The following is a 15,637-nucleotide window of genomic DNA, read 5'->3' on the forward strand; positions in this document are numbered from 1 at the left end:
TCTCCATTCAGTGGTGCTGTTTTCTTCTAAAAATATTTTTTTTTAATATATTTTATTGATTTTAGAGAGGAAGGGAGAGGGAGAGAGAGATAGAAACATCAATGATGAGAATCATTGATTGGCTGCCTCCTGCACGCCCCCTACTGGGGATTGAGCCCGCAACCCAGGCATGTGCCCTTGGCCGGAATCGAACCTGGGACCCTTCAGTCCACAGACTGACGCTCTATCCATTGAGCCAAACCAGCTAGTATAAATATTAAGCCAGTTATAAAATATAGTGAAAAATGCAGGTCACCTAGCCTGATGAAGAAACTCATATAAATGCTTCCCCCCTTCTACAGTACATACCGAGCTTCAAATATGAAGGCACCCGGAGAACAGACAGTACCAGCCTTGAACCTTCAGAATGCTTTCCGGATTATAAAAGAGGTACAGAAGCGTTATAAGACTCGGGAAGCAGAAGAGAAGGAGAAGGAGGTAAGCCTGAACACCACAGACAAAGAAACTTTCTGCAAAAGGACACGTGGGTTTGGGGGATGTGTAAAGATACATGAAGATTCACATTAATTTTCATTCTGCTTAGGGCATTGTGAAACAAGACTCCCTGGTGATCAATCTAAACCGGAGTAACCCCAAACTAAAAGATCTATACATTCGGCCAAACATTGCCCAAAAGAGGATGCAAGGTTCACTGGAGGCCCATGTCAATGGTATGGACCATCTCTCATGTGCCTGGGCTTTGTCATCAGGGACACGTTTGTAAGAATGACACATCAGATAATGTAGTACGACAAGGAAATGCTGGAAGGAATCTGCTTATATTGCTGTATGGACAGAACAAAAGGAAAACTCTGTACAGTTGTCAGCATTTCCTCTGACCCTGTTCAAATCAATAAAGAAAGATGCAGTGCCTCTTGGCCAAGCTCAGGGTGCTGCTTGGTAATTAGCTACTTCCTCCACTCTTCCCCCAGGTTTCCGCTTCACATCTGTTCGAGGAGACAAAGTGGATATTCTGTACAATAACATCAAGCATGCATTGTTCCAGCCCTGTGATGGAGAAATGATTATTGTCTTGCACTTTCACCTCAAGGTATACCTTTCTACTTACTAGCTATGTGATCTTGGGCAAGATCTCTCTGTCACCCTCTGTCCTTTAAGATATTGATGAAAACGTTACCGATCACATATGGTCTTTAAGAAGATTGAATAAAATAAATGTTTATAAAGCCCTGGCCAGCATAGCTTAGTGGTTGGAGCATCGGCCCACACACCAAAGGCCCATGGGTTCAAATCCCGGTCAAGGGCATGTACCTGGGTTGCTGGTTCAATTCCTGGCCCTGGTCAGGTCACATGTGGGAGGCAACCAATCAGTGTATCTCTCTCACATTGTTGTTTCTCTCTCCTCTATCTTCTCTCCCTTCTCCTTCTCTTCCACTCTCTAAAAATCAATGCAAAAAATATCCTCTTTTGGGGATTAAGAATAAATAAATAGTTATAATAATAATGTTTATAAATCCACAGTGCCTAACATCTAGAAGGTGCTAAGTGTCTTTGTCCCTTTGGTGATGATACATAATGATCACCAAAGCGTATTAGGTCTCCACATTCCTCTTTCTGAAATAGAAAATCTTTGCTTTAGACACAATTTATTACCAACATAATCTCTCCAAAGTCCATTGTAATAAGTAGGAGTAATTTTTAAAGTTTATCCCCTTTTACATTCCCAAATGTCATTAGTTTATGGTGACTTCAGGAATAGTTTATCCTATATAATAAAAGGGTAAAATGCAAATTGACCAAATGGCGGGACGACCAGTCACTGTGACGTGCACTAACCACCAGGGGGCAGATGTTCAACGCAGGAGCTGCCTCGTGGTGGTCAGTGCACTCCCACAGCCGGCGGTGGCCAGATCCTCTCCCATGTCTGCGGCAGCACTAAGGATGTCAGGCCCGCTCCCCGCAAGACATCCTCCGAGGGCTCCCGGACTGTGAGAGGGCGCAGGCCAGGCTGAGGGACACACACACACACACACACACACACACATACACACACACGTGCACAATTTTGTGCACCAGGCCTCTAGTTTTTATATAAATGCTGTCATTTTTAGTAATGATATTTTTATATTTTCACATTTTGTTGTTATCTTGCTTTCTTATCTGTTGTATAGACTAAGTTTTCTGACTTTTTGCTTTTTGCCCTCAGAATGCCATCATGTTTGGAAAAAAGCGGCACACAGATGTACAGTTTTACACAGAAGTGGGAGAGATCACCACAGACTTGGGAAAACATCAGCATATGCATGACCGAGATGACCTCTATGCTGAGCAGGTCTGAAATTTAGTATTTTATTTGCAGGGTAGTAAGGTAGGATGTAATCCAAATCTGAGTTCAGTAATTGTTATATTTTATAAAGAACCCCTGAATCTATCTAGAGAATAACTTAGGTATCTGCTGAGTTCGTGTGCTACAGTGGCTTATGGATTAGATTTAAGTTGCAGACTCAGCTCTACAGTTAATGGTATGGTGACCTTTAATTGGGTATACCCATTAGTATCATAGTTATGACTGCAAAAGCACTTCACTGTTAACAAGTAAAGTAATAGCTATAGTTAATTAGTATTTTTTTTTTTTTTTCCACAGATGGAACGAGAAATGAGGCACAAACTGAAAACTGCCTTTAAAAATTTCATTGAGAAAGTAGAGGCTCTAACTAAGGAGGAACTGGAATTCGAAGTGCCTTTTAGGGACTTGGGGTAACATATCTTTCTTTATTTTTTAAAACATATTTTTATTGATTTCAGAGGAAGGGAGAGGGAAAGAGAGATAGAAACATCACTGATGAGAGAGAATCACAATCGGCTGCCTCCTGCATACACCCCCCCCTCCCCCCCCCCATTGGGGAGTGAGCCCACAACCCAAACATTTACTCTGACCGGGAATCAAACCTCAACCTCCTGGCCCATAGGTGGACATTTAACCACCGAGCCACACCAATCAGACTATCTCGTCTTTTTTTTGTTTGTTTTTTATTGACTTTAGAGAGGAAGGGAGAGGGGGAGAGAGAGAGAAACATCAATGATGAGAGAGAATCATTGATTGGCTGCCTCCTGCACATCCCACACTGTGGACTGAGCCTGCCACCCGGGCATGTGTCCTGACTGGGAATGGAACTGTGACTTCCTGGTTCCTAGGTCAACGCTCAACCAATGAGCCACGCTGGTCGGGCATATCTCTATTTTCTAGCCTGAAGTTTCACGGATCTACCTTTTACAAAAATTGGTTATTCTTCCTTTAATAATAATTTAACATACCTTCTCCTTTTTCATATAACTGATATCCTTTGAGATATCCATTTCCTCTTGAAACTTTAAGGGCTGGGATGAGTGGCTTCCGTTGGGAATGACTGTATTGAATATGCTGGAGTTGTTGGGAATGGGAAACAGAAGTTTATTGTGGCAATAACAGTTTCTCTTACAACAAGTTTAGTCTTAATGTGGTTTCTTTTCTTATTCTCTTTCAGATTTAATGGAGCTCCCTATAGGAGTACCTGCCTCCTTCAGCCCACTAGTAGTGCGCTGGTAAATGCTACAGAATGGGTGAGTATTTCTAAACCCCCTTTTAGTAAGAAAATTCTTAGAGAAAACAGAGGATAGGTGTTTTGAAAAGTAGATCCTTGTTATTTCTTTTGATATTCACTTATCTTAGACATAAAACATATTGAACAAATGATTATAAGCCTCTTTAGTTTTGTTGATAGTTCATATGGTTTCCTTAAATTTATTCTTGAGAATAATTTAATTTTGCAGATTCTTTTACTGGGGCTCCTTAATATGTTGTACTGCTATTAGTCTTTCCAAAAAAAAACCCAAAAATTGTTTAGTTATCCTTTAAGTAATGGATTCTGAAAGTATTTGAAATTGCTAATATATAATAGTTGGCAAAGTATTTATATGATAATATCCAGTTCCTTCTTGACAGCCACCTTTTGTGGTGACATTGGATGAAGTTGAGCTGATTCACTTTGAGCGGGTTCAGTTTCACCTGAAGAACTTTGATATGGTAATTGTCTACAAGGACTACAGCAAGAAAGTGACGATGATAAATGCCATTCCTGTAGCCTCTCTTGACCCCATCAAGGAATGGTTGAAGTAAGTAAATGTGCCAGCAATCTCCCATTTACCCCATGAATCCTATATTATCTATATACTAGAGGCCTGGTGCATGAATTCATGCATGGGTGGGGTCCCTCAGCCTGGCTGGCAATCAAGGCCAATGGGGGGGGGGGGGTGACACGGGAGGTTGCCCAGTGAGTGGCATCTCCTGCATTGAGCGTCTGCGCCCCCCACCCCCCGTGATCATTGTGCGTCATAGTGACTGTAGTAACTGGTTGACTGGATCCGGTTGTTCGGTCATAATGGTCACTTAGGCTTTTATATATCGATTATAGAACCCAAACAAACCAGATACCTGCTTTCAGCAACAGAAGCCTAAGAGCTGGAGCCAAGCCTCAGAGGTAAAGCTGGCCCAGAATAAAAAAGAAAAGAAAAAAAGGAGCGGTTGGGAGCTTCAGTCACCCGCCAGCCTGAAAACAGCCCTCAGCCCCTCACCCAGACTGGCCAGGCATCCCAGTGGGGACCCCCACCCTGAAGGGTGTGTGACCAGCTGCAAACAGCCATCATCCCCTCATCCAGGCTGGCCAGGCACCCCAGTGGGGACCCCCACCCTGATCCAGGATACCCTTCAGGGCAAACCAGCCGGCCCCCACCCGTGCACCAGGCCTCTATCCTATATAGTAAAAGGGTAATATGCCTCCCAGCACTGGGATCGGCAGAGCCGCGAGGCCTCCCGGCACCGGGATCAGCATGACAGGGCAGCGCCCAAACCCCCTGATCACCCTGCGGCTCTGTGTGTGACGGGGGGGGGGGGGGGGGGGGCCACAGCCCCCTGATTGGCCCTGCTCTGTGTGTGACGGAGTGGGGCCACAACCTCCCTATCCGCCCTGCTTTGTTCGTGACAGGGGAAGGCGCCCCAACCCCCTGATCAGCCCTGCTCTGTGCCTGATAGGGGGGAGCTCCCCAACCCCCTGATCGCCCTGCGGCTCTGTGTGTGACAGGGTGCGGTGCCCCAACACCCCTCCCCCCCACAGGCCCTGCTCTGTGTGTGACGGGGTAGAGCCATAACCTCCCCATCGGCCCTGCCCTGAGTGTGACAGTGGCGGTGCCCCAACCCCCTTATTGGCCCTGCTCTGTGGGTGATAGAGGGCGATGCCCCAACTGCCCCCCACGGGCCCTGCTCTGTATGTGACGGGGTAGAGCCATAACCTCCCCATCGGCCCTACCCTGAGTGTGACAGGGTGGGGCGCCCCAACCCCTTGATCCGCCCTGCTGTGTGTGTGACAGGGGGCGGTGCCCCAACTCCCCTATCGGCCCTGCTCTGTGCGTGACGGAGCCCCAATCCCCCTGATGGGCCCTGCTCTGTGAGTGACGGGGCAGCATCCCAACCCCCTGTTTGGCCCTGCTCTGTGCGTGACAGGGGGCGGTGCCCCAACTCCCCAATCAGCCCTGCTCTGAGCCCGACCAGGGGCTGCACCTAGGGATTGGGCCTGCCCTCTGCCACCTGGGAGCAGGCCTAAGCCAGCAGGTCATTATCTCCCGAGGGGTCCCAGACTGCGAGAGGGCACAGGCCGGGCTGAGGGGACCCCCCCCCCCCCAGTGCATAAATTTTTGTGCACCGGGCCTCTAGTAAAGATATAAAAGCCTAAGCGACTGGTTGCTATGATGTGCACTGACCACTGGGGGCAGACACTCAATGCAGCAGCTGCCCCCTGGTGGTCAGTGTGCTCCCACAGCGGGAGCGTCAATCAGCTGATCCATGGGCTGGTGTCAGACACTGGGCTCAACACTGAAGCGCAGCTGCGGCCGGTGCACGAATCCATGCACTAGGCCTCTAGTAAAATATAAGTATGGTATGTTATACATAAAAATTGATATACTTAAGATGAACCTGTCTTTGGTTTGAGTTATAGACTGGGATTTGAAAATTCAAGATCCATTAGAGCTATTCACTTTTTTCTGAATACCCAGCAATAATTTATGGATACTTATACAAGGAAAATCAAAGTCAGATCTTTTCTAACTCTATTTGATATATGTATAAAAAGATCTATACTCGTTTATAATAATATTTACAAAAAGTGGGGAGTGTTTCTTACTTGTTCTCTTTTATTACTGAGATGAGAGAGATAAAGTTTTATTTTATTTTACTTTATTTATTTTTTTTTTAATATATTTTTTTATTGATTTTTTACAGAGAAGAAGGGAGAGGGATAGAAAGTCAGAAACATCGATGAGAGAGATCAATCAGCTGCCTCCTGCACGCCCCACAGTGGGGACGTGCCTGCAACCAAGGTACATGCCCTTGACCGGAATCGAACCCGGGACCCTTGAATCCGCAGGCCGACGCTCTATCCACTGAGCCAAACCGGTTCGGCTACTTTATTTTTTAATCCTCACCCAAGGATAATTTTTTCATTGATTTTCAGAGCATGGGAGGGTGAGTAGAGAGACAGAAACATTGATGTGAAAGAGACACATCAATTTGTTGCCTCCTGCATGCACCCCAACCAGGGCTAGGGATCAAACCAGAGACCCTTTGGTGTGTGGGCTGATGCTCTAACCACTGAGCATGCTAGCCAGGTTTTTTGGGGGGGGTTTTTTAGCCATTAACACCATATGCTCACACTTTAGCTAAAAGAATTTCTCGTGGAAGTACCAGAACCCAAATAAACAGGGGGATGTCCGTTACTCCCTAGGTAATGTGTGAGTATAATAGCCATGAGTATAATTTGCTCTGCCCTCTCTCCTTCCCCCTTCATTATCTGGAAAAGGAAGGTGCTATAAATGTAGTCTCTTCATAAGAAATATTTCAAGAGCTTAGAAATAAACAGAAAAAATAGAAATTTATGGTTTCCATGAGGATTTTCCTAAGAAGTATGTGCAGGTAAGTGATACAGGATCAAAATGTTATGTGTAAGATGCCTATGACTTTTTCAAATCAGCTTTATTGAGGTACAAGTTCCATGTAATAATATTTACCAATTAAAATATATGATTTGATGAGTTCTAACAAACATATACAATCTCATATCTATCATCATAATCAGGATTTAGAACATTTCCTTCACTCCTAAAAGTGTCATACCCCTTTACAGTCAATCCCCTTAACTCTGTCCCTGATTTCTGTCACTATACACTTTGCAGAAGAATCTAGACTGCTACATAAATGGAAATATACAGGATATAACTTTTTTTTTCCTTGCATCCTTTACTTAGTATAATGCTTTTGAAATTTATCCAAGTTGTGCATCAGTACTACATTCCTTTTTATTTCTAAGGAATATTATACTGTGTGAATAGTCTGTACTTGACCCATTTACCAGTTAATAGGCATTTGGGTTGTTTTTATTTGGGGATTATTATGAATAGCTCTTATAAACATTATATACAACTCTTTGTATAAACATGTTTTCATTTCTCTTGGGTAAACTACCTATAATATTGGAAGTGCTGGCCATATGGTTAAATTTATGTTTAGTTTTATAAGAAACTATAACATCGTTGTCCAGGGTGCTAGAAAACCTGCAGTGTGTGAGAATTGTAGTTGCTCCACATCCTCACCAGCACTTGTTATTGTCAGTCTTTTTAATATTAGCCATTATGGTGGGTGTGTAGTGCTATCTCATTATGCTTTCAGTTTGCATTTCCATGATGACTAATGGTGTTGAGCACCTTTTCATATGCTATGTATCATTCTGTACCTTTGATAAAAAATATCTTCATATTTTTTGCCCATATTGAAAATTTGTTACTGAGTTGAAGAATTCTTTAGGCTATATACAAGTCTTTCAACAAATACAGATTTTGCATATATTTCCTTCCAATAGTTTCTTTGCCTTTACATTTTCTTAAGTGTCTTTTACAAACCAGAAGTGTAAAATGTTCATGAAATTTTTGGTCAACTTTTTCTTTTGTAATGTTGCTCTTAAGTCTTACCTAATTTTTGTTGTTGTTAATCCTCTCCAAGGGTATTTTTTCCATTGGTTCTTATTTTTTTTATTCTCACCTGAGGATATTTTTCCGTTGATTTTTATTTATTTATTTAAATATATATATATTTTATTGATTTTTTTTACAGAGAGGAAGGGAGAGGGACAGAGAGTTAGAAACATCAATGAGAGAGAAACATCAATCAGCTGCCTCCTGCACACCCCTCAATGGGGATGTGCCAAGGTACATGCCCTTGACCGGAATTGAACCCGGGACCCTTCAGTCCACAGGCCGACTCTCTATCCACTGAGCCAAACCAGTTAGGGCTTTCCGTTGATTTTTAGAGAGAGTGGAAGAGAGAGAAGGCAAGACACAGAAATATCATTGAGGGAGAAACACATCAATTGGTTGCCTCCTGCACGAGTCCCAACCAGGGCCGGGTTGGGAAGGAGCCTGTAACGTTAGGCATGTGCCCTTTACCGGAATCAAACCTGGGACCCTTTGGTCCAGAAGCCAACACTCCATCCACTGAGCCAAACTGCCTAGGGCTTTTCCATTAGTTTTTAGAGAGTGGGAGGGAGGAAGAGAGGGACGGAGGGAAGGAAAAATAAACAGAAAAACATCGATGTGAGAGGGATACATTGATTGGTTGCCTCCCAAACAAACCCTGACCCAGGTTGGGGATTGAACCTGCAACATAGGTACATGCCCTTAACCAGGGAACGATCCTTTGACCCTACAGTGCACAGGCCAACACTCTAACCACTGAGTGACACTGACCAGAGCTTATCTGATAAATTTTGCCTCACCCAAGGTCATAAAAAATGTTCTCTTCTAGAGTTTTATAGATTTAGGTGTTACATTCAGGTCTGTGATTCCTTTTGAGTTAATTTTTTACTGTGGTAAAAGGGTCAAAGTTCATGCTTTGGAGATAGATATATACTAGTGACCCATCGCGCAAGACCCGGGATCCCTTTCCCACCCTCCCCGGTGCCATGGAACCCCCCCCAAGTCCTGAAGTTCTTCCCCGCGTGGCTGGCACACCGCGGGACGGCCCTGAGTTCTGGAGTGCTGCCCTGATGCCCTGCCTCCGGGCTGTGTGCAGCGGCCGCTGGGCCCCATCCCAATGGAGTGCATGCAGGGCTACAAAAACCCAGCAGAAGTTGCTTCAAGCGGCCGCTGGCCCCACCCCTGCTGTGCGCACCACCATCTTGTGTGGTGTTATAGTGTGGGGGTCAATTTGCATATTACCTCTTCATTATATAGGATATACTGGAGGCCCAGTGCGTGAGATTTGTGCACATGGGAGGGGGAATCCCTCAGCTGGGCCTGTGCCTTCTCACAGTCTGGGAACCCCATGATTGATAGCCCCAGAGAGGGAGGCCTTGCCCGCCCACCAGTCGGTGGCCTGGGCCTCCCTCTGCAAGGTGATCATGGGGCAATGTCTGGACCTATCGCATAGCACCCGCCTTGGCTGGCCTGGAGCCAGTTGGTGTCATAGCGTGGTCATCCGGAAGGTCGTCTGGAAGGTCCTCCAGACAACTGTCCAGATGGTTATTCTGCTGTTCATTTGATTTGCATATTATGCTTTTATTATTATAGATGTGGGGGGCGGGAATATCTCCAATTCTAGCATGATTTGCTGAAAAGATCATCTCCTACCCATGAAATTACCTTGGCATTTCTGTAAAAAAAAATTTTTTTCACCATGTAGGGGAGGGTCTATTCTTTTTTTAATAATTATTTATTGTTGAAAGTATTACATATGTCCCAAATTGACCCCCTCCAGCCTGCCCTCGCCACTGCCCCAGGCCCTCACTGCCCTATTATCTGTGTCCATGGGCCATGCATATATGCATACGAGTACCTTGGTTGATTACCTCCCACTCCCCTACCTTCCCTCCAAGATTCTGCACTCTGTTCCATGCTTCCATGTCTCTGGATCCACTCCATTCATCAGTTTGTTTTGTTACTTAGATTCCACATATGCGTGAGATCATGTGTTATTTGTCTTTCTCTGATTGACTTATTTCACCATGTCCCACCATGCTGTCTCAAAGGGTGAGAGAGTCTCACCCTTTACTTCTGCATAGTATTTCATGGTGTAAATGTACCACAGCTTTTTTATCCACTCATCTACTGATGGGCATTGGGTTGTTCCCAGATCTTAGCTATTGTAAATTGTGCTGTTATGAACATTGGGGTGCATACATTCTTTTTCATTGGTGTTTCAGGTTTCTTGGGATATATTCCTAGAAGTAGGATCACTGGGTCCAAATGGCAGTTCCATATTTAATTTTTTGAGGAAACTCTATACTGTTTTCCAGTATGCATTGCCACCAGCAGTGTACTAGGGTTTCCTCTTCTCCACATCCTCGCCAGCACTTGTCATTTGTTGATAATAGCCATTCTGACAAGTATGAGATGATAACCTCATTGTTGTTTTAATTTGCATCTCTCTGTATTGTTTAAAGTATTATATAAGTGTCCTTTTTCTCCCATTGACCACTCCCCGGCCCTCCCCACCCCCCAGCACATGCTCTCACCCCCCACCCCGGTCTGTGTTCATTGGTTATGCTCATAATGCATGCATACAAGTCCTTTGATTGATGTCTTACCCCTCACCCCCCACCTTCCCTCATAGGTTGGATAGTCTGTTCAATGCTTCTATGACTCTGGTTCTATTTTTGTTCATCAGTTTATGTTGTTCATTATATTCCACAAATGAGTGAGATCATGTGGTATTTATCTTTCTCTGACTGGCTTATTTTGCTTAGCATAATGCTCTCCAGTTCCAGCTATGCTGTTGCAAATGGTAAGAATGCCTTCTTTTTTACCGCAGCGTAGTATTCCATCGTGTGGATGTACCACAGTTTTCTAATCCACTCATCTGCTGATGGGCACTTAGGCTGTTTCCAAATCTTAGCTATTGTAAATTGTGCTGCTATGAACGTAGGGGTGTACATATCCTTTCTGATTGGTGTTTGTTTTCTTGGGATATATTCCTAGAAGTAGAATTACTGCGTCAAATGGAAGTTCCATTTTTAGTATTTTGAGGAAACGCCATACTGTTTTCCGCAGTGGCTACACCAGTCTGCATTCCCACCAGCAGTGCACGAGGGTTCCTTTTTCTCCACATCCTCTCCAGCACTTGTTTGTTGATTTGTTGATGATAGCCATTCTGACAGGTGTGAGATGATACCTCATTGTTGTTTTGATTTGCATCTCTCGGATGATTAGTGACTTTGAACATGTTTTTATATGTCTCGTGGCCTTCTGTATGTCCTCTTTGGAGAAGTGTCTATTTAGGTCCTTTGCCCGTTTTTAAATTGGATTGTCTTCCTTCTGTTAAGTTATATGAGCTTTTTATATATTTTGGATATTAACCCTTTATCAGATATATCATTGCCAAATATTTTCTGGGGAGTGTCTATTTCTGAATTACATTCTTTTCCACTGGTATATGTGTTTTCTTATACATGTTATTTATTGTGGCTTTATAGTAAGTCTTAAAATCAGGTAGGGTAGTCCTCCAATTGTGTTCCTTTTCAAAGTTGGCTATTATTAATTTAGCTATTCTATATAAATTTTAGAATTAACTGTGTGTTTCAAAAAACTGGTCTGTTTCATCTAAGTTACCAGCTTTAGTGTCTGTTTATAATGATGTCCCCTTCTATCCCTAATATTGATAATTTGTTTTTTGTTGGTTAATCTGACTAAAGGATTATCAATTTTATTGGGAGGGTTTTTTTCATGATTATAAAATGTTCATCATTTCTAGTAATAGTCCTCATTTTGAAATCTGCTTGGTGCAATATTACTATAGACTTCTGGCTTTGGTTAATATGGCTTATCTTTTTACTTTTAACTTATATTACTTTATATGAAAGTAACTTACTTATAGATAACATATAGCTTACATGTAGGGCTCACTTTTTTTTTTTTTTTTTTTTTAGAGAGAGAGAGAGAGCGAGCGCGAGCAAGGGAGAAGGATAGATAGAAACTTCGATGAGGGAGAAACATCCATTGGCTGCCTCCAACATGCCCCCTATGAGGATCGAGCCCTGACCAGGGATCGAACCTGGGGACCTCTTGGTTCATGGGTTGATCCTTTACCACTGAGCCACACTAGCCAGTCTCACTTTTTAAAATCCATTCTGAGAATGTCTACGTTTTCATTGGATTGTTGAAAACAGACCATTTACATTTAATGTAGTTATCAATATGGTTGGGTTTAAATCTGCCATCTTGCTATTTGTTTTTCATCTGTCCTATGCTTTTTTTGTTTTTTAATATATTTTTCTTGATTTCAGAGAGGAAGCGAGAGGGAGAGAGAGATAGAAACATCAATTATGAGAATCATTGATCAGCTGCCTCCTGCACACACCACCACCCGTGGTTGAGCCCGTAACCTAGGCATGTTCCCTGACCAGGAACTGAACTGTGACCTCCTGGTTCATAAGTCAACGCTCAACCACTAAGCCACACTGGCTGGGCCTCTTTGTTTTACTTTTATAATAATCACTCTAAAGTTTACATATACATCTTATCACCATCTGCTTTCAGATAATACATCCTTACTGTTGGAAGGTTTTTATGCTTCAATTTCTCTTCTGTCCTTTCTGCTATTGCCATATATTGTACTTCTGTTATGAATTCCACAATTTGTTATCATTATTTTAGCTTTAAAAAGGTTACTTTTCAGTTTACAAAATGAGGGGAAAGTCTTTTGTATAACTCGTATCTTCCATACCTAGTGCTCTTCATGCCATCGTGTGGTTCCAACCTTCTACCTGTAGCCTTCTGCTATAATTTTCCTTTGCCTCATAAACTTAGTATTTGAGGTGCAGGTTTTTTGTGTAAATTGCATCAACTTATTGAAAGTACTTCACTTTCAGAAGGTGTTTTTGCTGCATATAGAATTCTAACTTGACGGTCTTTTCTTTTACTATTTAAGATGTTATTTCTTGTCTTTTAGCTTTCAAGGGTTTCTGATGAGATATCTATCATTCTTCTTTCCTCTGTCTTTTTTTCTCGAGCTTCTTTAAGTTGTTGTTTTTGGGGGTTTTTTTCTGGTTGGTTTTTAGCATTTTGATAACCAGGTGTTTTGGTATGGTTTTCTTTATTATAATTATTCAAATGTTTGGTGTGCATTGAGCTTCTTAGATCTTTGGGCTTTGTCGTTTTCATCATATTTGGATATGTTCTGACCATGAATCTTTAAATATTTTTGCTCTTTCCTCAGTCTGCCTTTTTTTCTGAGAGTAATTACACAAATTTCATTTTTTCATCTCATTGTCTTTAAGGTTCCCTCTTCTTAAACTTTATATGGAACATGTATCAATGCTTTTTTAACATCTTTATTTGCTACTTCATCACCTTTGTATTTTCTGGGTCTGTTTTCATTGGTTGATTTTTCTCCTGTTTTGCATGCCTGGTAATTTGTGATTGGTTGCCATACATTGTGACTCCACATTTTTGGGTGCTCTGTTCTGTTATTTCAAATTTTTTAGATTCTATTCTAAGCTACAGTTAAGTTATTTAGATTCCATTTGATCTGTCAAGGCTTGGACATTTTACAAAGTGTCATGAATGCTGGATCAGAACAGCCTTGAGTCTGGGGCTAATTGGCCCCATTGCTGAGGTAGAACTCCTCTGAGGATTCTACCCGATTCCCTGAGTGTTTTGAGGTCTTTGCACTAAAGCTGATGGGAACGAGAATTATTTCCACCTCTGTGTGCGATCTGGGAATTCTGTGATTCTTTGCCCAGTTCTAATTAGTTTCCTCTCATGTTTGTGCAGATCGATCCTCAGCCATAGAATTTGAGGGGATCCATCCTCAGCTAATCTTCAGAGCTTTCCCATCACTCTGTCCTCTAGTACTCTGTCCCACACATTCTAGCTGTCTGCCTCCCCAAATCCTCCTCTCTCTCTTTCTCTTTCTCACTCTCAACTCCAACAGCCTTCCAAGTTCTATATGGGTTCTGCCTTCCTAAAGAAAATAGAAAAGAAGAAAGTGAACTTAGATTAGTTCAGTTGAGGGACAGAGATTGCTGCAGTTGGAATGCTGCTTTGATGTGAGGGTTCGTGCTTTGGGAGACCAAATATCAGCTGTCTGGGCATGTTCTGGTGGCACAGTGCAGAGCATACCTGTTCCCCATTCATTTAAGAAAAGGTTAACTGCTCTTCAGGTTATAATCACCAGTTTGACAACTGGATATTCTCAGAAAATATAGAGGATTGATTTTGACTTTGTAATATTATTTCTCTCAGTTCCTGTGACCTAAAGTATACAGAAGGAGTACAGTCCCTCAACTGGACTAAAATCATGAAGACTATTGTTGATGACCCTGAGGGCTTCTTTGAACAAGGTGGCTGGTCTTTCCTGGAGCCTGAGGGTGAGGTGCGTGAGTGTGGGGTTTCTTTTCTGTTATATAATAGTTGTCCGTTATTTGGGCAATTAGGAGAAGTAGCACATAAACGACCAGACTAAGTGGGAAAATCTCTGAACACATCTGATGTTATTTCTCCAAATTAGTTTTACAGGTAAACAATAAATTAAGTATTTGTAGTCACTGACAAGATTTCCTTGAAATTATCAAAACTGTTGGAAATTTTTCAAAAATTGTTCTCTAAAAAATGGTCCTCCCACCTCAGCATAATGCATTATTACCAAGAGTATTTCTGCAGTTAATATTCCTGGGCAAGGAAAGATGAAGTGAAACTTTAAGAAATATGAATTATATATTTAGGGTATCCATTAAAACAGTATATAGTGTTGGGTTTTTTTCTCTAATTCATCAGGGTAGTGATGCTGAGGAAGGGGATTCAGAATCTGAAATCGAAGATGAGACATTTAATCCTTCAGAGGATGACTATGAAGAAGAAGAAGAGGACAGTGATGAAGATTACTCATCAGAAGCTGAAGAATCAGGTTAGTCTTTACAAGGAAAAGTTTCTGTGGCTTTCTAATCTAATGCCATTTCTGGAAGCCACTTTTGCAAAAGGGAAAAGTTCTATCATTCCATTCCAGTATAATGACTAATGCTTACTAATCATTTTTTTTTTTCTTCAGACTATTCCAAGGAATCATTGGGCAGTGAAGAAGAGAGTGGAAAAGATTGGGATGAACTAGAGGAAGAAGCCCGAAAAGGTAAATTTTTTTGTTTGTTTTATTTTTTGAGACACAAATTTCTAACAGATTTCAGTCCTTAACTAGTGGAGAAAACAAGGTCTGTAATTTGTATTCTCCAAGAGGTATGACTGCCTAATTGGATACTTTTTTCATCTGTCAAGTCCCCAATGGACCCATAGTCATGATAGCCACATAGTCTTATAAGGCTCTAGAATTAGGTTATTCAGTTTCCAAATCTAAGTTATATAATAGTCTAAGTTTTTAGGCCTCTCCCAGGTTAGGAATATTTTTATAGTGGCCTGGCCGGGTAGCTCAGATAGGTTAGAGCATCCTCCTGACACACCAAGGTTGTGGGTTCAATCCCTGGCCAGGCACATACAAGAAGCAACGAATGACTTCATAAATATGTAGAACAACAAATCGATGTTTCTCTCTCCTTCCCTCCCTCTCTTT

The 15,637-nt window shown here is 42.3% G+C and overlaps 1 protein-coding gene across 2 annotated transcripts in view; it reads left to right on the forward strand.

Moving 5' to 3' along the window:
• SUPT16H (SPT16 homolog, facilitates chromatin remodeling subunit) overlaps positions 1–15,637 on the forward strand; it is a 46,615-nt gene that overhangs the window by 29,123 nt on the left and 1,855 nt on the right. Inside the window, exons 16-25 of one of the 2 annotated variants that reach the window (XM_036356458.1) lie at positions 342–477; positions 584–710; positions 972–1,090; positions 2,207–2,332; positions 2,645–2,757; positions 3,525–3,600; positions 3,983–4,152; positions 14,323–14,452; positions 14,854–14,983; positions 15,125–15,202. In XM_036356458.1, the coding sequence (XP_036212351.1) occupies positions 342–477; positions 584–710; positions 972–1,090; positions 2,207–2,332; positions 2,645–2,757; positions 3,525–3,600; positions 3,983–4,152; positions 14,323–14,452; positions 14,854–14,983; positions 15,125–15,202 (1,205 nt within the window). Of the gene's footprint in view, positions 1–341; positions 478–583; positions 711–971; positions 1,091–2,206; positions 2,333–2,644; positions 2,758–3,524; positions 3,601–3,982; positions 4,153–14,322; positions 14,453–14,853; positions 14,984–15,124; positions 15,203–15,637 lie in introns of those variants that run through there. The other variant, XM_036356468.1, reaches the window with a different exon arrangement.

This window comes from Myotis myotis, unplaced genomic scaffold, assembly GCF_014108235.1.
Source record: "Myotis myotis isolate mMyoMyo1 unplaced genomic scaffold, mMyoMyo1.p scaffold_m19_p_1, whole genome shotgun sequence".
In the NCBI taxonomy this organism is placed as follows: domain Eukaryota; kingdom Metazoa; phylum Chordata; class Mammalia; order Chiroptera; family Vespertilionidae; genus Myotis; species Myotis myotis.